The 21,161-nt window shown below is 39.2% G+C and overlaps 1 protein-coding gene across 2 annotated transcripts; it reads right to left on the bottom strand.

Annotated features, from left to right (window-relative positions):
- Window positions 1-550: 550 nt before the first annotated feature.
- Window positions 551-20,103, bottom strand: kansl1l (KAT8 regulatory NSL complex subunit 1-like). 2 transcript variants are annotated; one of them, XM_023416665.2, is made up of 16 exons: window positions 19,881-20,103; window positions 17,954-19,117; window positions 13,955-14,102; window positions 13,251-13,403; window positions 12,064-12,164; window positions 11,248-11,422; window positions 8,412-8,586; window positions 7,869-8,000; window positions 5,728-5,874; window positions 5,486-5,586; window positions 4,046-4,158; window positions 3,663-3,732; window positions 3,477-3,589; window positions 2,977-3,097; window positions 1,728-1,970; window positions 551-1,426 (listed from the first exon to the last, which is right to left on the bottom strand). In XM_023416665.2, the coding sequence occupies exons 2-15, from the start codon at window positions 19,045-19,047 to the stop codon at window positions 1,752-1,754; spliced, it is 2,862 nt and encodes a 953-aa protein (XP_023272433.1). In that variant the 5' UTR covers window positions 19,048-19,117; window positions 19,881-20,103; the 3' UTR covers window positions 551-1,426; window positions 1,728-1,751. The 2 variants fall into 2 exon arrangements, with proteins under 2 accessions (XP_023272433.1, XP_087032865.1); XM_087176739.1 differs by having other exon boundaries at window positions 17,954-19,071.
- Between the last annotated feature and the right edge of the window lie 1,058 nt (window positions 20,104-21,161).

Below are 21,161 nucleotides of genomic sequence, written 5' to 3'. Positions count from 1 at the left end.
GACAGGATCTTGTTTAAGTAGGAATCATATTCACTCCTATTCAACCTGGAATTATATAATTACAATCTGTAAATTAATTTCATGTGATTGAGTTTCCAACTCTGGGAACTGACTCTCATCCTGGTATGAAGCCAATGATACACATACAGATGAGAAGTATGACCTTGACTAGCATCTGTCCATTAGGCCTCCTGGTAGCTGTGAAGGATATTATCAGAGATTATGCATATGGGATCAAAGTATGTGCTGTTTCACTGGGACTATGACTTTAAAAAGCTATGACCCCCATAAATATATAGGTATGGAGGCTATAGCTATAGTTAATCATCAAAATCAGTTAAATTACCTTACCATTAGTTTGTCCTTATAGCTTGAAAAGCTTGAATGAATGACATCTTACTTTATTACATGCTGAAGTTGCAGAGATATTTCACATGGCTGAAATAAAAACTAAAGCTTCAGATTGACCTGATGCTTTACTTCACGTCCATTTTTAGACTTGTAAAGTGTCAAATTTGCATATAACTATTTCACAAAAAATAATATGCAGTTTTAGTTTATAATCTTTAATAACCTGTTTATGCATGCATGCTGTAATTCTAATATTTCCTCTTTTTCTTATTACATTTCTGCTTATACAGTAGCTGATATCCCCTGAAATCATTTTCAAACACTTGTTACACTCTCCAGCACAAAGCTACGATCGACACAAACAAGGTCTTTTACTGGGTGGGTGTAATGGATGATGAGATCCATGCAATCCTTCAGATCCCACCATTGGGAGTCACTTGTGCAACAACAAGGAAGTGATCCCTCACCAGCTTCCCACTCTAGAAAATAAACAATCGGTTTTTCTACCTCTGTGCTAGCAATGTGCCCTGTGCTGGTTGTCATGTGAATCAGCCTGTGGAAAACAAAAAAAAAAGTGCTGACAGGCCAAGTATAACATCCACTATGTTTACTAATGTTTACAGTTACTAATAAGTTTTTCCTTTCTTTATGAAAAATATATATCAAAACCACAACATCAAAAAACAAAAACATGAAATCAAAAAGTACATGTAAATCAGGTAAAAGTTAACATATGTATGTACTAAAGACATTCTATACAGTATTTTAAGACAAATGTGAAAATAAATAAGTGACAACTACAAACGGTATAGGCTACAAACCTGAGACTACAGAGGAATTGTGCTGGTATATATTTCTTTACATACAGTACCTGTCATACATTAAAACCTGAAAGTGTAGCAGGAGCTACAGTAGTCACTTAAAACTGCACGTTACAATACTCACAAAATAAACACTTTTGCTTCAAAGTATTAAGATAATAATATCAAATCACTCTACTCATGGAACATATGAAGTATCCCAATAAAGGTTCCCAGGACACAATTTCTCCTCAAGGTCCCAGATGTGAGGAGATCTGGAGAGGAAATAGTACAATTACTAATTTAATTAACAAATATAACATATCTAGGTCGTACAAGTAATTGAACGAATACCCTTCCTTTCTTTCTTACTGACTTAACTTCCCAAATTATTCAGAATGAATGAATGATGCTTTTGTTAATGACTAATATGTTGATCAATGAGTGAACAAATGTGTTTTGAAAAATTAAACTAGGAATCCATTAAAAACCTAATAAATAATTTCTGCTACAAATGAGTTATTGGATAGATGAGTAACATATTAAACAGGGAATTCACAATATTTCCCAACTTACATGAAAAAGCAAGGCACTGCTCCCTCAGCTGCCATTGGGTGTAGTGGTCCTGCTTTGTGCACCAGAGGGCAGTGTAGCACCAGAGGACTGAGGCGGGGAAAGATGGGAGTTTGAGTTCCTCGATGAGGAGGAGGCAGAACCAGACTCTAAGCACCCTGAGGGTACGTTTTCTAATCTATCACAGAGCAGGGCTTCTTCATTCTCATCCAAAGGAAACACTCGTGGCTCCCAGGGTGTCTGAGGCTGCCAGAGGACAGAGGACATATAACGCAAGTGTAGCAAATCAACAACAAATGCAGTACATAAGTGGCTTGTTTTTCACTACAGAGATTAGTATGTACCTTATGTATGACTTTCTATAGACACAGGGATGAGAATGTAACACATTTATACAATGCATTAATTATGTAATAACCCCAGCATTTAAAATTTCATAAGGAACATACAGATTGGGCTGCCCATGTTAAATTGTGATGTACTGTTCTGAATCCTGATAATCTTTGAAGGCTGTATTATAGCTGTGCATGGCTCAAATGCCTATTTAAAAAAATCAAAGATTGTGCTTTCATCAGGATGGACGGAAGAAGTGCAAAGCAGTGAAGTACGGGGAATTTGTGGCGTGGAGAAGGTTGATTAGGACGGTTTGGTTTAGTAGCAACCCATTCCTTCTCCAATCAAAGCAAAAGGGTAAAGAGCACTGCAATCAGAGCACCCTCAACTGAAGAAAGAGTGGAGATGAGTATCTGTGTAGGCTCTCGAGAATCCATCTAGGCTTTATAGCTCACACAATAGTAATGGGAAACCTTATTGAATAGTCTGCAACACATTTTTGCCACTCTATACTTTTCCTCTCTCTGCTGAAGCACAAATAACATAATTTTATCATGGACTGGAATGTTACCAAAAATATCCTCCAGCTCTCAATATTTAGGGGTTGAAATGAAAAATGATTATGATAGGCAATATGCTTCTCTCGCTCCTCTTTATTATGACTATAAGGAAAGGAAAAGCAAATTACCTCTTTCATTTTACCTCTCACCTGACACCAAAATTATCTTGAGTTGAAGTTGAAGCAATCTGTCTAAATTCTCCTTGAGCAATTAAAGAATAAGTCATATTGTAATAAAAAGTCCATAATGTAATAAATAACTGATGAGTTCCCTCCTATGTCACCTGGATTATCATTCTCTAAATATTCAAAATTTGTTTGGGGGATTTGGGGTTTCAGCTGTGTTGCTTTTGATCTTACCAGCCACTCCTCTGAGCTTGGCTGTTCATCAGTATCCAGCTGAGCACCACTCCACTCCACAGAGCTCTCTTCTCCTGATGTGCATATTCCACCCCCACTGCCTGACAGCCTGCTGCCAGATCTGAAGTGAAAAAACAAGCATACCCCATGAAACTTTGCTGAGAAATTTCTCAACATTCCACTTTCACACGGGTTATATTTACATGCACAGAGATGAACAAACCAAATCTGCAACAGCTGCACTGCACAGTCAACAGTCTTTTTCAGTTCAGTTAATCCAATTGTCAAATGTATCTCTTTGGTGACATCTTCTGATGAAAGCGTGGAATATGAAAAACACTGCCTGTCATTTCTGATGTTTGAAGGCAGATTTATTCTCCCAAAACCACCTGATGCATGTAGTTAAACTTGCACTTTTGTGCCACATGATGTAATAGCATTCAAATGAAACAGTTTTCAATGCTGTATTTGAGAGTCTGTTTGTGAATGTGGGTTTCCACCGTGTAGGACGCCTGCAGCATTTCCTCTTTCCCCAGGATGACCAGCGCGATTTCTCTCTCTGCTCCACAGCCACGTGTCTCTGAGCAAAGACTTCGTCACTGAGATCCTCAACCTGCACACCACACAAAGATATTTTCTTCACAAATTAAAATAAAGTGCTCATGTCCAAACGAAGGAGACATTACCTGCCCCTCGCCGTCTTTCTCCTTCTCTGCCTCGTTTTCTATCAGAGACTGTGCGCACACCACCCGCCACCTGTAATAAGAACGACGTTTTGAGGTGAATGACACAATAATAACCACTCTTTATTTTTCATTAAGTAACAGCAGATTGTTTACTTATAGTGCTTACAATTCCACAGTATCATTCTAAACAAATCAAGCACTCATTTTGAATCATTATGTTGAGATTTACAGAAAACAGCTATATTGTAAAGGGCTATAAAACCAACTGCCACCCTCATGTGCTGTTAAGTCTGACCATTAGTTTTTAAGAGACATTGTCACAGGCCATGGTACAAAAGGGAACTTAAGAATTTTATGCAACTTCTTCAGAAGCAGTTCCATACCTGGGTGTGAGGATGTCTTTGTACTGCAGCTTTTCCACTTTAGCTAGTGACATGGGGATGACAATGTTGTTGATGTTGTACACACTCTCACCCTGGCGTTTGCGAATAGAGCCCTAAAAGGAAACATGGCCAAGTAAAAGTAAGAGTAACGTGACAGTTCACACCAGTGATTCAGAGATGGTCACACATTCAAACTCATTCTACATCACCAGGTTGCTATGATAAAGGTTTTCTGTAGTCTGACCATCTTTTTCACATTTAACACACACATTTCACGTGATGCATGTGGATCTATGTTACACAGCATTTATCTTGCGAGAGTGTGTTTAATTTGAAGTGAATAAATAATTTCAAACACTTTACTTCTATCCAACACTAAACCCTGTGATTCCATATAAGACATATAACTGAGAAGTTAGCAGTATTATCAAGTTAGAAGCTTCTGCCTACCACTGTGATCTGTAACAGATTTTGCATTTGGATTAAAATAACAGTAAGTACAATTATACAGCCCTGATGATAACACATCAAACCATTCAACACGGCTCCCAAATGTGACCTTTCTGGCCATATGTCATCATATAACATAACAGATATGCAAAGTCACCTGGCATCTGTAATGCTGAATATATGTAATTAACCCTTATTAGAATATATGTTTTCTATTTCAAATGGGTAAAATCTTTCTTTGTAAAGCTGAGCACAGCCCAGTCCCTCATTGTCCCACTGTCACTCTCTCGCTTGCTCTCTGTGTCTCAAAAAACACAGTGACAACAGACCCGTCTGTGAAGAGCCCCTCCTTTCCATGCACGCTCTGAATCAAAACATGATCATGCTCAGAAAGAACGATTGCTGTAGTCTTTTCCCCGCAGAGAAGACGGTTGGCATAGCTGCTAGTCAGTATCAACTGCTTGTGTATGTGGATAATGTCAATATTAATTATTAAATTGTGACACTGACAGTCTGAACCAGAGATATTGGCAAAACAGAGGACCTAGAAACTTAAGAAAACACATGTGGGAGAGTTCAGCAGTCTGACCAGTGTGTTTAGCTATCCAATTAATTTGTTTCTAATATTTCCAGGCTTCCACCAATGCTGCTGTGGCAGCTGAAGCAGGAGGAGAGGGTCAGGAAGGGATAGCTGTAGCTAATGAAGAGAGAGATGGAGGGGAGAAGGAGGCAGGAAGCAGCTAACATGCTGCTGTGGGAGAGCCAGTTAGGGCAGAAGCAACAGGTGAGATTGATGGCAAACGCAAAGTGAGCTGTAAATATTGTGTAGTTATTTATTTGTCACAAAGTACTTGGCAATAAAAATATTTGCAGCTGAGCACCAAATTCTGTGGGAAACACTGCAGACCATCTGTGTACAAACAAATATATTTATTCCTTCAATTAGCATAGTGTAGAGGTTAAAGGGCATGTTGTCTGTTTGTTTGTTACCTGAGAGGCCTGCTTGCGTGAAACCTGTGTGTAGCTCTCCTCCAGCACTTCATCTGAACTTTCCTCCACTTGACCGAGCTGGTATAGGGCATCCTGCTCATCTAGGGATACACACACACACATGCACACACACACATGCACACACAGTAAATCAATCTGTGACACTTTACAAAGTGTCACAGATTGATTTACTGTATACTTGTGTATACAGTGCAGTGTGAGCATGTACTGTATATACTCACCTTCTATTAGTCTGTGGATGCATCTTCTCTTCCTTTTCCTCTGATTGGCTCTTCTGTGTTGACTCTGAGCAGAGCCTGCCATCCTGATAGGTGACAGACCCATAACTCTGTTTTTACAATGCCTTGCATGCTGCTTGTATTTGTGACCTATACAGACAGACACAGACACACACACAAACACAGACACACACACACACACACACACACACACACACACACACACACACACACACACACACACACACACACACACACACAGAGTTAATACACTACAGGAATTTCCCCTTTCATTCCAACTGACCCTTCAGTTCTTCAAGGATTTTACGCTTTGGTTTAAGTGTACTAAGCTAAGCTCCTTAACCATTAGTCTTATTATTTTGGCAAGTGGTCTCTCAGTTTTCTGGTTACACCACCAGCTTTATTTACAGAAATCACAGTGCAGTTAATGGGCCAGTAAAGGGTAAAAATGTTTAACTTTTTCCTTCGTTTTTGTTCTATGATCTAGTTGAAAAATTCTTAAATTAACTGTGTTGAAGACGCTTAGATGTTTAAAGTACATGAATTAATACCTTTTCATTTTTCAGTATTTACTCACAAAAACCCTGTTTGCCAGTACTAAGGAGAGGTAAGCAGAGGTAACAAAGAAAAGAGAGACACAAATTAATGGACTAATGCCTTGGACTAATACAGTACATCATTCTGTTGAAGTGCATATGCACACCTGTACAAACAGCTACCATAGTTAACTATTAATTAACTTACATCATCATTCTCCATGTCATTTGCCCATATTTCTTTCTCCTGCTTGCTTTACCTGTTCATGTAATCTAATTCTATTCTTGCTATGATCAGATATGATAACAGGTTTCTTGCTAGGTGCCAGGTTATTGTTTTAGAAAATGTTTACTTGACAGTCTTTTTCTTCTGCTCTTGACAAAGGAGAAAAAGATCATTCAAGCTGACAGGAAATCAACAGAGGCGTAGGTGAGTGATGTGTTCATCCATTTCAATCTGCTTCCGTTGTGTCTCCTTCATTCTCTCCTTAGTTCCACTGCATCATTTCTTGTCTCTTTTTCCACCTTACTTGGTATTTAACAGAGGAAGAAAAAAAATCCATCCAAAAAGCTTAGTCAACATTCCCTGGATGAACTGGGAAATTCTAAATCAATCTACACTGTGGATATCTACGCAAGCAAAGACCACTTAAAGCTCTGAAACCATGGCTGCCATAGATGTGTAATTGCAGAGGGAAATGATTATTAGTGTCAGACAAATATATGCAAAGACACATATTGACGTTGTTGAAATGCCAAATGATTTCATTTCCATCTACTGCTCAGTTGGAAGCCTCATACAGACCCAGTGGGATATCTGACATGCTAGCAACCAATTACGTTGGTCCGCAGGGAGATAACAAGCAGACACAGCAGTAGGCTTTGAAGCAGCCATTTTTTCCACAGTGATATTAGGTCTATTCACTGTATGCAACCAAAAGGGATAATTGTCTAAAAAGTTAAATTATCAGTTTATTATAATGACATGATAATTGTAAATGTATAATATAACATGATATAATTTCAAATTATACTGTATATTAACAATACATTTGAATGCTAAAATAAGTACAAACCATTCACATTATTCTGTGCTATGTCTTAACAAAATTGGAACAGTAGCTACAGTAATACATAATATAAAGGCACCACTGGAAGGTTTTAACTGTGAAGATTTTAACTGAAGTGTTGACATTGCATTAACATTAAATTACCACAGACTTCAGACAGAGGGCTCTATCAAAGCAAAGCTAAGTGGATCAAAAGTCAGTGAGGCTGCTATCTGTTCGGTGAAAAATGACAAGAAAAATGCAGGTGGAGTCTTTTTAACAGCACCTCGGTCTCCCTGTTAAATTGCTCATCAGTTGACTATGACGTCAACACAGCAGGTTACAGTCATGCTTCTGACCCTGCTCACAAGCAGCATCTTCACATATTGGATCAATAAGGTGCTACTTGGCTAATGTGCTCTACTTTGTCAGTAAAAATGTAAAACACTACTGATCAGCTTTACAAAGTAGACCAGAAGAAGAGAGCACATAGAAAAAAAGGCTATGTAATCACTGCTGGCGAAGGGCGGGATCTTACTGTTATGCAGTGGCGTGGAACTGCGTCTGTTGTACTGTGCTGGAGTGGGCGTTTGGGCGTTGATAACTAAAGGCCTTTGGGACCATTCTTCTCTGGCTAGGGCTCTCTGTAAGTGGTGGGACAGAGGAGTGTCTGGGTGGAAAGGACACAATGTTAAGTTGAAATGATACACCCAACCTTAGGAAAGAAATATTGTCACAGTCGGTTCCTGAGCAAATTTCTAAATGCAAGCACACAATCAGGGGCAAACACACATGATGCAAGTAAAAGCACCCACATTCATTGTTTTCTACAGTTTGTGCGTAAGCCCACACACTGGCATCATCTGAATACATGTCAATACATCAAGATACACAACAGTTCTCTCCCAGAGACTTTGTTTCAACAAGTGTTTCAGCACTCCAGGAAAGCAGCAACTGTATTAGAAATGGCAAATATAATATGGCCAGTGTGTGGTCTACCATGTCAGACAGGAAGCCAAGAAATGAACACAAAAGAACACAAAAAAGGTTTTTCATTATGCTACATTAATGCTTCTCCTACCAAATGAAAGAGACAACACGGGGTGAGGTCTGGAGCTCTGCTTCTTGAAGGACTGGGCTAAGCTAGAGCTGCAGTCAGGATCAGAACACAGGACTACAGGATCACAAGAGGAGCAACATGAACAGGAAGATGATGACAGAGAAGAGGAGAGGGTGGACGTGGACCTCCCCAGATCCTGAAACAATGGAGAACAAGAGAAAATTATTTACCACACAATACTTAACGGTAAACAGAGCATAGTCAGGACACAAGAGTTTCACTGACTACAGTATTAACTTTGTTTTGTTAGGGTATGAGTCATACAGTTTTAAGGAAGCTGCACTCTGAGCACTGATTAAAGCAATTAAGTTGTAAAGGCTTTCTTTGTCATCTGGCAATAATATGATGGTTTGTTGCTGCTTCTTATAGGAGCTGTAATTGCTCTGGGTTTTATGCCATCCAGAGGAGTAGTGCTCAGTTAGATGATGACTCTCAGGCATTGGACAGCAAATGGTACATTGGCATTTAAAAATATTGGATTTGTACATGAGGAGTGAAAAATGTATAGCATTTTATATCAGCCAAGGAGGAACTAGTTTAAAGATTATAAAATAAGGACCATACCTTCTGTTTTTATCACTGGCACAATGGATTAGTGTTCTGTGCCACACAGACAGACATAAGGTTGCCAAGTGATAGCGCTAACATGTTCACATAAAAATGTACAATCTGAAAGCTGCATTAATGATTTTTGTGGCCACCTGGAGGTCATATTATTACATGTCTTTATGGAGAACGTCTTAGCAATCACTTAATTATTTACACATCCAACAATCACAGAGCAACATAACCATTCAGTTGAAGTTGTTCTCCTGGCTACTTACATTCAGCTTTTTTTTGGTCTCTTTAACTGCCAAATGCTCCATTATGTTCACAAGATAGTTGATAACTTTGTGAGTCTGCTATTTGGTGCCTGACAGGTAGCGTACAGTCAATTTATTTGTTTTTTCACTGTAAACAGCTGCCTGCTGCAGCTAGACAGTTTGATGGCCAGAAAACCAAAACAATGAGCTGAAAGACAGTAAAATGTTCCGTAAAACTTTCCAGAGTTAGTTTTTAACTGTGGCTTTGTCATGAAGAGCAACCGTTTTTATGTTATACACAGATGATCCACTGTTAATTTAAAATATTTATCAGTGCTGCTTTAAATAAAGATATGCCAAAAATAAACTGAAACATATTGTATTTTTACTGGCAATGAGAACATAGCACTGTGCAATGTCCTCTAGCTAAATAAAGGCTAGAGCTTTAAAATAATCCCATGCATTTGATTTGTTGATTTGAAGCAAATCCAAGAGATAATATTGTTTAATTAAAAGCAGGTGTGGGGCTTTAAACATTAATTCCTATTTAATTTGGGGAACTGCTAAGTGATATGGCATTCCACCACTGAGGCGTGACAAAGAGCAACTGCTCTGAAGACTCATTTGACATGAACATGTGAGTAATTTTAATGAAATAAATTCATGAATACGTTTCACAGCTTTTACATAGTGTCACGCTTTCATCAGCTTTTTAACCTTTATTATGGAACCCAAACTGGATCTACACTGTAAAGGGTACATTGAAAATATGCACATTTGGCTGGAAATACAGTAATAAGGCAAAGGGATCGTAGAATCTTCATTACTGTCACATGAGCACTCATCCTCAGAATAGAGAGGGGTGGAAAATGCAAATGTAACTGCTGCATTTATCTACACTCACTAACACTGCAGGGATATGAATGAATGAATAAACACCAATGTATGTTGATTTGCATCAGAAGCACAGAGTAGGATTAAGATAAGAATAATAACTATATAGAGAGAGGACGTAATGTTTAGGAGATAGGCTTCTGAAGGGTTCACAGACGCAAAGATTTTGAAATTAAACCATAAAAACATCTCAAAATTGTATGAAGGCCTACAACAAGCGAATGTAACCCATTGCATGTGAAACAAAAATGGGAAAGGGAGTGAAATGGGTACAGGAGAATTTCTGTGAAGTACAATGATAAACATCATGTTCAGCTTTATGGAGCGAGTTTTGCTGGAAAAAAAACGAATAACTTTCTTCATTACTCCTGTTCAAAAGACTAATTATAAGATACATTGGAGACAATGTGTGTCCTCTGAGGCAAACCATTATTATATATTCTGGTCTTGTTCAATATTAAGCCCAATCTGGCAGAAAGTTCATAAAGTTTTCATTCTATTTAAGTTGACATTCTATTTAAATTTAAGACCAGCTACTCGGGTGCCCTGCCTTCAAATGTGACGTGCACTTGATGATTGGATTGACATTAACTATGTATCTATATAAAAAAAAAATGTAAAGAAATTTTTTTTCTATCAGACTGCAAAAGGTTGGATCTTACATTACACCTGTGCACCATTTGTTTGATGCAAAGTTCTCTTTTTCTTTTTACTCCCTTCTTTTATCAAATTTAGATCATGAAGGTACACACCACATTATCATTCTGTTTACGTGATTATGTTTCTATCATGGATTTTGTTTTTTATATCTGTTTTCTCTTCATAGATCTTATTTGTTTTTGATATAACTTAATGCATGGACAGTCGTGGTTTTTTAAAGCCTTAATACAATGATTACATTGTTTGTAAGTGCCTCCGCGTTTATCAATAAAGAATTTTAGAAAGAAGAGTCAATAATTAATAACACTAAGTGGAGGTAGTGCATCCTCAGGGACAGACCTCTGGCCCTTTGTTATTGAGAATGTGCATGTGTGCTTTGTTTGTACTGTATATGGTCAGGTGGACAGACTGGGGAATGGAGGAGAATGCATGTGGCCTACCTGTGGACTGCTTGGGTTGTAGGTGTTAAAGGTGAACAGTTTGGGCTTGTGATAGGTGACTAAAGGTCGGGTTCGGGCACAAACACATGACATATCAGCCTTGAAGAGCCTTGAAGTCGCCAGTCTCCTTCTTTTAGAGTTCCCAGGCACAAAAACACCATCTCCTTTCTGACCGCTGCAGGGACGAGATCAGAGGAGGTCATGTAAATGTGAGGGTTATGATTCATGCTAAGATCACAGGCACTAAGAAGGCAACATTTTGAAGGTGTTGAGTCTCTTAGATCCTGTTCACAAAAAACAACCAGAAACAAATAATACCTACTTATAACCCCTTTTTACTGTACATGCATAAACAGGCAGAATGTCTTTTATGTATTATGTGGCTTTTATCTTCACAGGCAGCCTGACAGAGTTAAAAAGGCAGCAGGAAGGAAAGACATGAATGACCCAACTGTTTCACTGGGTTATATTATAAACAGGGAGCATGGTCTCAGCCTTGATAGCTTACCCTGTAGCCGGGGCCAAAAAGAGAAAATGGACAAACCTCTTTCTATTATGAATTAGATGTATTTTTGTATTTTAGTGCCAAAACAGCTATTACTAGTGTGACCTATAATATACATACATTCATATACATATACTTTTAAAAACCATGTCTGACTGAATGTTTTACTGGTTTTAAGACTCCTATGGCAAAATTATTTAAAATTGCCATAGAAATTAAACATTTCTGAACTACATGTGTTTGTGATCAAGTCACTCATAATTGTAATATAGGTGTTCAGCACTCTCTTAGGCACTGTGTGTGTTCTCTACCTTGTGTAGTTTCTCTTGACTTTACAGGTCTGTGCTTGTTTTGAGAGCGGTGAAAAGAGAGGAGGCATCAGACTGTTGACGATCTGGCTAAGCTGAGCACTCTGTAATGAAGACATCACCCAAATAATGCATTTCATATGTGATAGATTGAAACTTGAGTGTGAAATACAATCTCACTTCCTAAAGAGAAACAGCAGTGACTATGTAAGCACTCCATCCAAGCAAAGATGGAGACACCAACAAACATTATTTAGACTTTCTTTGCTCCTTGAAATTGTTTGTTACATAATAAAAGATAATAGACTGATGAGACTAATAAGTATGAGTGTGATGTGATGAAATTTTATTCAGGAACCTTCTGCTATTCATGTTCCCAAGGTGCAAATTTGCCTGGTTCAGCACTTAAAGATTATTCTGGTTGTTTTCAACCTGTGCTTTATTTTTCTGTTTTGTTGTATGGTGACTGATTGATAATTATTTATAATAAAAAATTCATTCAGTTGTTTTACTGCAGAGCTTGATGTGGCTCACATCCGCTGTCCAATACACACACAATGCTAATATTAAATGGTGCCTATCTACATCCAGTGTCCAACAACATATCAACAGAGTAAAAAGCTACTCATAATCACACACATATATGCACTTTCAAAAGTACAACAAAAGGTGGTTCAGCATCCAGAGAACATTTTTGTTCTTCCCTGGCCCCAAACAAACTCACTTCTGTCAAGGTAAATGAAGATGCACAACTGAGGTTGTGTTAATGCACATGAGCTGGTGCAGGGCAATGTTGTTACTTGCACTTGAGTATCAGCATTCTGAAACCTTGGAGACATTTTCTTGGAGACATTTTCACACGTTTCTCTCACACATGTGCATTTAAGCACAATTTTAATGCCATTAAGACAGTTCATACAGCTGGAAAGATGAATAAGGTCTTTCTCTTTGAACTGATTAAATACCAGTTGGAATTCATGCATTCAATTTTACAGTCTGCGATTTAGCACAATAACACAAAAGTCAAACAGTTTGCATACCTTAAATAATTTGTTTAATCTTTCCTACAAAAAAGAAAAATGTAATCTCCTGATGTAGAATATACAATTATAGATTATTAATCCTCTCAATTTCAGACTCTTCACACACCTGTTATTATGGGTGTGTGTGCGCTAGGTCCTCCCTCCTACCTGTCTCTCTATGTTGTGCAAAAGGTGTGTGGGGCTGCATGGTTCAGTGTCAGCATCCGAGGCTGTGCAAGACAACCCTGCCATTTCCCTCAGCAAGGTCTGCTGAATCTCTCTGTCTGTCAGTGGCTGGGACTCTGCAAGCACCACACCACCCTGAACACACACACACAAAAACACAGATTACTTGAGTCAAAGCTTTAAAACGCAACCACTTTAGGAAGAGGTCTGCAATGAATTTTCACATTTCAAGGATTATTATTTAAAAGGATTATTATTTAAAAGTAGAGCGCTGTGCATTGTATTTGAATGATTTTTACAACTTAGCATTCTTATTGAAAATGACCACTATGATTGAAAAATCAACATCTCATCCATTTTCATAGTAGCCTACTAGCAGTACATGAAAGATGCGAGTTAGTTCTGGAATCTCTCTGCCCCCTAGTGGCGAGTAAGTGCTTAATACAGCTTTAAAATGTGACGAGTTAACCTTATTATAAGATACTTAGGCTGAAGTGCTATTCATTTGTTACAGTAAGGTAGCAAAAGTTGGCTGACCAGGTACAATGAGCTGTTAGTATATTACACAAAACTAATCTAATATATCAAGACCTAACAAAAAAACTATGTAATTGCCCTTTATGTCTGCCAGTTTGTACATTATGTCAACTGCCCTTCACTGAGGTGGACACAGAGTGTTGTTTTACTTTGGAAGAGCGGATGTGCTTGTGGAGCTCCACCAGTTGTTGTATCCTCCCCTCCAGCTCAGCCAGACGCAGCTGCAACCAGCTCCATCTGCTGCCCAGCTCCGCTCTCTCTTCCAGCCATCGTCTCTCACAGCTGATGCTGCTTTTGCTGCCAGCAGGAATAAGGTGGTGGATGAGAGAGGAGGACAGTTACCCATGTAATAGAAGGATAATATATTTTGTTCATTTTGTCAAAGGCTTTAGACCCTAATCCAACATCATAAGAAGAGAATTCCAAGTACTTGGAATTTGGTCAGGAATGCAGCAAAATTTCAGGATAGCGAAAGCAGTTATAAAATGCAATATGGCCACTGAGATTTAACCACAGGAAGTGTCACCAGAGAGAACAGTAACACAAAAAAGGGAAGAGGACTGAAATTGAGTAATGACCAAAACATTTTTCAGTTTACACATTTGTACTGCAGCACTGTCAACATATGATCTATTTTACACAGCCATGTATCAAAGTAGCATGCAAATTGTTTAGCATGGGGGGGTTAAGCACAAAAGCTTATCTAGGCCACAGAATAGCACACAGTTGAGTTGCGTGGTGTGTGTCTATAGTATGTTTCCATGGCACTAGCCTGTTCAGTTAGCATTTATCTTCAGTGTGTGTGTGGTTGGCTGACTTCAGCAGGGCAATAGTTGCTATGGCAGTGCTCTTGGACCTTGGCTAGGACAGGGAGGGACTCCCCCACTACAAACACTCTGATGCAGGACAGAGAAAGGTTAGGCCAGCAGCTACACACAGATATTACAATAACGTTTGGTATTAGGTAGCTTATTTAATGTTAACCTGTTACATTATATACCCAAAATGTTGTTTTCTTACCTGATCACAAATATTCTGTCTTGTTTGTGGGTCACATGAGGGAGAATATTGCTGATGAAAAGCGAGCCATATCATTGGTAAATCTCTGCCTCTAAATTGAGTTTCACTCAACCCTAAGCTGATATCTGTTTGCCAAGGAGTAGGCTCTGTCTTTCCTCCGTACACAATGACCAGACCTGGCTGCCCTGCAGCTCTTTCCAACTGTATAATCAGAAAATTCCAGGAATATTTGCCAAGCATTAAGCAAGTCAGGGGGAGAGGAGAGGAGAGGACAGAAGAGGATAGGCTGCTTTATACCTGTTAGTGTGCAAGTTCACAAACTATTTATCATGAAAATATTGACATCAGTGAATAAAATGTAGAGGGTAGCAACCCACTGGCTACCCTCCACAGTGAGAAAGTATGAGTTTTCTCAGCCAAATCCTGGTTGAATCAAAGGCCAGTCCCAGCAAGTAGTGCTGGGCTTACGAATTCCCCTCTTTGAACAGTGTTTCTTGGCTCTTGTAGAGGAATTAGGGTTTTTGGGTGTGTCCAGCAGTTAAACTTTCCAACATTTAGCCTTTCAAAAGACTCCCATACAGTATATTTAAACATGCTGAAAACTGAAAATGAGCAACAGCTGTAGGTGTGAAGGACTCCTGTCAGGGCAGAAAGTGAGCAATGTGGACACTGGGTTTCAAACTGAAGTCAAACCATGTCTTTGCTTTACAAGTTCATACTGAGAATGTTAAAGGTCAACTATTTCCACATTTTCTAAAGGAGGGCAACAACCTCTCCCGTCTCCAGCACAGGGATGTCCTGATCAAGGAGGAACCTGCCATAAAAACTCTTCAGGGGAGGTTTACTGATGAAGCACAGTGCATTGTTCCACAAAGGAGGAGAAGGGACTCGGACAAAAGGCAAACTGACACTTCCAAAATGAAGCTGGCCAAATAAAAAAACAGTCTTAAAACACCCTTTTTCATTTCAGTTCTCAGATTAAATGAACATGCTCCAATTTTGCTTGTGTATTGCACTAATTCAGGAAAAAAGAGAAGCCTTGAAGAACTATATCTTACTGAACAAATAAAACTACACCTAGTTTGAGACCTAAAGGAAAGGTGAAAATGGACTGAAGCCAAGACCACTGTGATAATGGGTTGAACAGTGACGACAAATTGTTGACAAGGAAATGTATTACCTCGGTAATGCATCGACGCTAAAAAGAATTAAACAGACCATCTGCTCAGATAGAAGGATTGCAAAAATGTCTCTCAAGAGATTCTCCTCTCCTTTCCAAATAAAGTTGTTATCCCCGCTGTCTCCTTTCGATTGTACTTTAGAAAGACTATTTTCAGTCTGACTGGACATGGGCTCATTTAACAGTGACATTCACTGGCAAATAACGAAAACGTTCTCATCCACGTTCTCCTTTTTTAAGCCTCAGAGAACATCAGAGATCTTTCACTTTCTTTAATTAATAGTCATAATTTATAGACAATAATTTCTCAACAGCTGCTAAACATGATGAAATGTGGTAGCATTCTGGTTTAAAGTATTTAAATGTGAACACCTGATTTGAATTGGCATTTTGTGCTAAGCATGGTGTATGCTGCAAAAAAAAACAAAAACATGTTGTTGGATTTGCTATAAGCGGAAATGATTTTTGTTGTTGTAATTGCAAGTCATGGTTTCACACGACTCGATTTTGTCCATCTGCTCTCCTGCCCTGTATATAATACTGCTGTGTTTCCATTTAACATATCTAATTTTGTACATCTGCCACAATATTAACCAGACCAAGAGTGAACCTAAACCAACACAATATCTGTAAAAGTCTGGTTATAATAAGTTCCTTGTGTGGAATATGCGCCATTCTTTCTGCAGGTTGACACCGTCTGGTATGGTAATGTCACAGCACACAAGCATGTCACTTTAAATATGAAGCTTTTTTTCCTCTGCTCCATTTGAGCAAGGACACAAGTAAAGCACCACCGCCCAACCAAACCACACACATACAGACGCATACTTCAAAAGTATTTTTCACTAGAAAGAGCAGGAGCTGAGGCACAATGGCACAGAATGGCTGGCATGTTACAGGCTTGCTGGCATGTCTGTGTTTATTTCCTACCCTGTGGGTAAAGAGAGTTGGCTAGTCTTTTGAATCTGTTATGACTGCAGCATGGAGAGAGAAAAGTATGTGTGCGTGCGCATGGCTAAAAAGTGTCATAACACTCTCCACAGCTGGGAGGACAAAACTTGTACTTTAGACAACCACACTGTAAACTTCCCTGAGGGCCAAGAAAAATATGCGTCTAACTCTGCAGAGGCTCAGTGGACCATTCACTGCAACAGCTGCCTTTCCAAAACTCATACTGCCATCCTGAAATAAGTGTTATTGTGTCATCCTTGACATTTGTGTATGACTAATGACACATGATTGTGATTGATTACAACAATTATAACGTCAAACAGATGTATCTGATTAATCTTACAAAATAATTTTTTGACTGTTTTTGATCTAGTTTGCGATGCCTTCATTGTCCCGGACTGAAAGGCTACCTAGTGTGAGAGTCTTTGTCTGTTTACTCCTTACTTGTCTGAGTTAAAACAAGGCCAACAGCTCAAGTGTGAAACACAGCTGGGTCTGGAAATCCAATCCTGGAACAGCATAACAAATCTTTTGGAAGTGAACGGTACAGATGCCTTTGAGCTGGTGTTAGTATTTTCACAATGGCAATAGCAAGTAACTTCATATTTGACACTGTGTGGAATGAAATGATTCACCTCAACTTGATACACAAAATCTGTGGTCCAGGGATTTCTAAAGTCTCTCCTTTGTAGCTTGTTTATCTAGCTGTAATAACCAGCTTTGATAGCCACATACACACTATGGCTCTTTAAAATACACACTGGTAAATGTAAGAAACACACTTCAATTCACTTCAAAAGTAACCATGTGTGGAATTTTGGCTGCACAAACAATATGTCCCTTCATATCTTATTTGAACTTCATACTGTAGAAAGAATTCCTATTATAAATTATTTTTAAAAAGGGATTTAGAATTGTAGTCTTATTGATCAGTGTGCAAATTTGTACAGAGGAAATGAAGATAAATATAAACTACTTCTACTCGCTGGATACTCACACAGGTGAAGTCTTGGTTCTATGGTGACTCTTATCCTCCTCTAACTCATCGTCTGAGCTGCTGCTGGCTGTGGCCTCAGAGTCCAAGGCCTCCTGCAGACCTCTCAGCACCTCCTGGCTGGAGCGACTAAACTCTCTGAGCTCTGTGAATGAAGATGAGGCTGTGGACGACTCTAGCCAGGAAAAATAGGGTTTACTAGCCGCTTGTGGAGGTAGTATACCAGGATGTATGGAGTCCAGGCTGTCATGAGACACATCTCCAAGATGACAGTGCCTTTTCAGCCCCTCCAGCTGCTGGTTGCAGTGTAGCACAGCATGCTCTCCAAGCAGGGCTTGCAGTCTCCTCTGCAGTCTCCAAACTCTGCTGTGTAGTCCTGCCTGCCTGGAGAGCTGCTCCTTCACAGCCTCCTCCAGCACAGTGCTAGATGCCCGCTGGTCAAAGTTCACCCTGACACTGCAAGACTGCATTGAAGCTGGAAGAGGACATCCGACTCCAGCTGCTTTCCCCTGTATCAGTGTAGGTTGGGGTGCAAAGAAGGGAGTGTGGCCTTGGAACTTTATTTTCCCAAGGGAATCTGAAGGAGAAACACCCGTAAGGGTAAAAGGGGAGCGATGCACATCACCACCATCTGGCCCACATTCAGGAGCAGCACCACAACCATGCAGCAGACAAGCCTCTTGGCTATTGTGCTCAGAGACAGGGCCTAAAAACATGTCTGGTACACCTGGTAAGACAGAGACCACCTGATGAGAATCTTTCAGGCTTTTATTGACTGACAGGAAGCTGAGGAGGGAAGCAGGGCTGGGTAGGAGCACTGCCTCACACTGGCTGACAGACGCCTGCAGACATGGGAAAAGCAAAGGGTTTGCAGGGACATCCAGGGGGCTCAAAGGCAGGCAGGAGTCCAGAGAGGGAAACAAAGAAAGGTTCAACCACATCTTCTGGGAGTCACCATCATCTGTTGGTCTCATGTGAGACTCCAGCTCTTTACTGCGCACGGCTCTCCCATTTGAGTCCACTCTGACAGAGGAAGGAGGTGAGGACAGGTGGATGCCATGGCCATCTTTCAGGACTTTGGTCAGGGCTGGGGCCATACCCCTTTCTGAACCACTGATACCCTAGTTAGCCAAGGCAGCAGAATTCACAAACTGCACCTTAAATGATCTGGAAAACACATGTTGGTAAATTCCCCTAGTGATGCAAAACAAGCCCTCAAATACAACTGTAATTCTACCTGAAGAAAAAATACTCTTAGACTAGGAATACTGAGACCATAAAACTAAAGTATGGTGTTTTTTGAATCACTGAAGACCAACGTTTACTTAAGAGTGACAGGAAAACAGACACCAACTACTTTACACTGACTCAATTAAGGTTTAACGGTGGGTATATTTCGAAGCGTTGATGTGAGAACTAGTTAGTTATCTAGCAAGTTGACTAATTATCCATGCCATGTCATATATTGATGATGACATGTATATTTGCGAACAAAACTTCCCTTCCGTTTTCCCGCTACACGGTTTGTTTGTTCGAGTTAGCCCTGGTTCCCTCGGTTTTCTACTGTAGTAAACTGTAACGTTTACCAAACTAACGGTTTAGCTAATTAACTAACCAATAGCGCTGCTATTTTCACACAAATTCTCTTAATAAATTAAACAGCTTTGAACGAAAGTGATTGGAAACGATAAAGCACCAGAACAACACCAAAAGTTATGTTCACAGGCAAGAACCAGGAGGTAACAGCATATTTTATGAGCGTTTTGGTGCTCTTTTATCACAGGTTAAGCGTGCGATAGGTCGGATTTAACAAGGACATGGCATTCACACATCAAACTGTCAATGCAGGAGCTAGCAAAACTGCGTCTAATAACGGACGTTGACGTTAACACTCCATAGTCTGTCTGAAGTGGATATATGTTATACTCACCTGACCAGGAGGTAAACCGTTGATTTAACATCGCTTATTCCAGCAAGATTTACGCCTGAATATGAAATGTTCTTCTCATTTCATTTGCTGATCCTTAATAAATCATAACATCAAATCTGTCTTGTGTGGCTATCCACCTCGCCATCCGACGGGGAGACTGAATTTGCTCAGAATATCGACAGTTTCCCTTCTCCACAAACCAACACTGTGCCTCCTCCTGCTCCGTCGCTCACCAACTGAGGAAGAGAGGATCAAACACAACCTAACGAGGAGGGGCTGGACGAGACTCACGATGCCTTCCAGACCTCGACAGAAGCTCAGACTTGAGAGTACTCAGAGTGAAAAATGCCTTACATCAAGAAAAGTAAGGTTTGTTTGTACCAGAAATGTTGTACTATTCCTAACTGGTTGGATATGTAGCTGAGATGTGCGTTGCATTCACCATAGAAAAAAAAATTCAATTTTTTATTTATTTATTTTAGCGTTTAATACTTACCAAAACTTTTATTTCAAAATTTCATGATTACCAGAATATTATCTCATAGTTACAATTTTTTTTCATAATTACATAATCTGGATTTTTTTTATTACAAAGATTTTAAATTTACAAAAAAATTATATCATAGTTTTGTAGATTTTGTGTTTATTATTTTTATCATATTCGTATATTCGCTAAATACATTCTGTAACTATGAGAAAAGTTAGCTTTTGTCTAATTTTGAGAAAGAATAGCAGCACTACTGTAACTGCAAATGGAGGGCGGGTAGAGGCGCCTAATGACTGTCATCATCTTCATCTTTTCATTTTTTTAAACCCCTGTAATGTGAGCCTCTGACATGGTATTTGAAAACTAAAAATGTAGCAGGAAAAATGTGAGATTAAAGTTTCAACAGCAAAGTATGACCTGAATTTGAGTTCAAGTGGCTCTGACACATCTGCAGTCAGATGTGACAAAGATAATTAGCGAAACACATTTACATTTCATAAATAATTTGTGTGTGTTTAATCTGAATTTACAGATCATGAAGTCAAATCAGTCAAAGGTCAAATCAATGACAGAAAAGTATTGTTATCATTCTTGATGTGTTGCCACTGAATCCTGAATCTTTGCAAATCAACAGTAGTGGACAGTAGTCCTAAATTGAAAATGTCACTTAAGCAAAACAAAATGCATTCAAAGTATCAAAAGTAAAAGCACTCAATGCAGAAAATGCTCCTGTTAGTGTTATTATATTTACAATTATATGATTATTATCCTTGATACATTCATCTTGTAGTATA

Source organism: Seriola lalandi, unplaced genomic scaffold (genome assembly GCF_002814215.2).
Source record: "Seriola lalandi dorsalis isolate HSWRI2012SDOR001 ecotype SW California unplaced genomic scaffold, Sedor1 jcf7180002054568, whole genome shotgun sequence".
NCBI classification, from domain to species: domain Eukaryota; kingdom Metazoa; phylum Chordata; class Actinopteri; order Carangiformes; family Carangidae; genus Seriola; species Seriola lalandi.
Note: the sequence above shows the minus strand (reverse complement) of the source record. Positions and strands in the feature narration are given on the sequence as shown.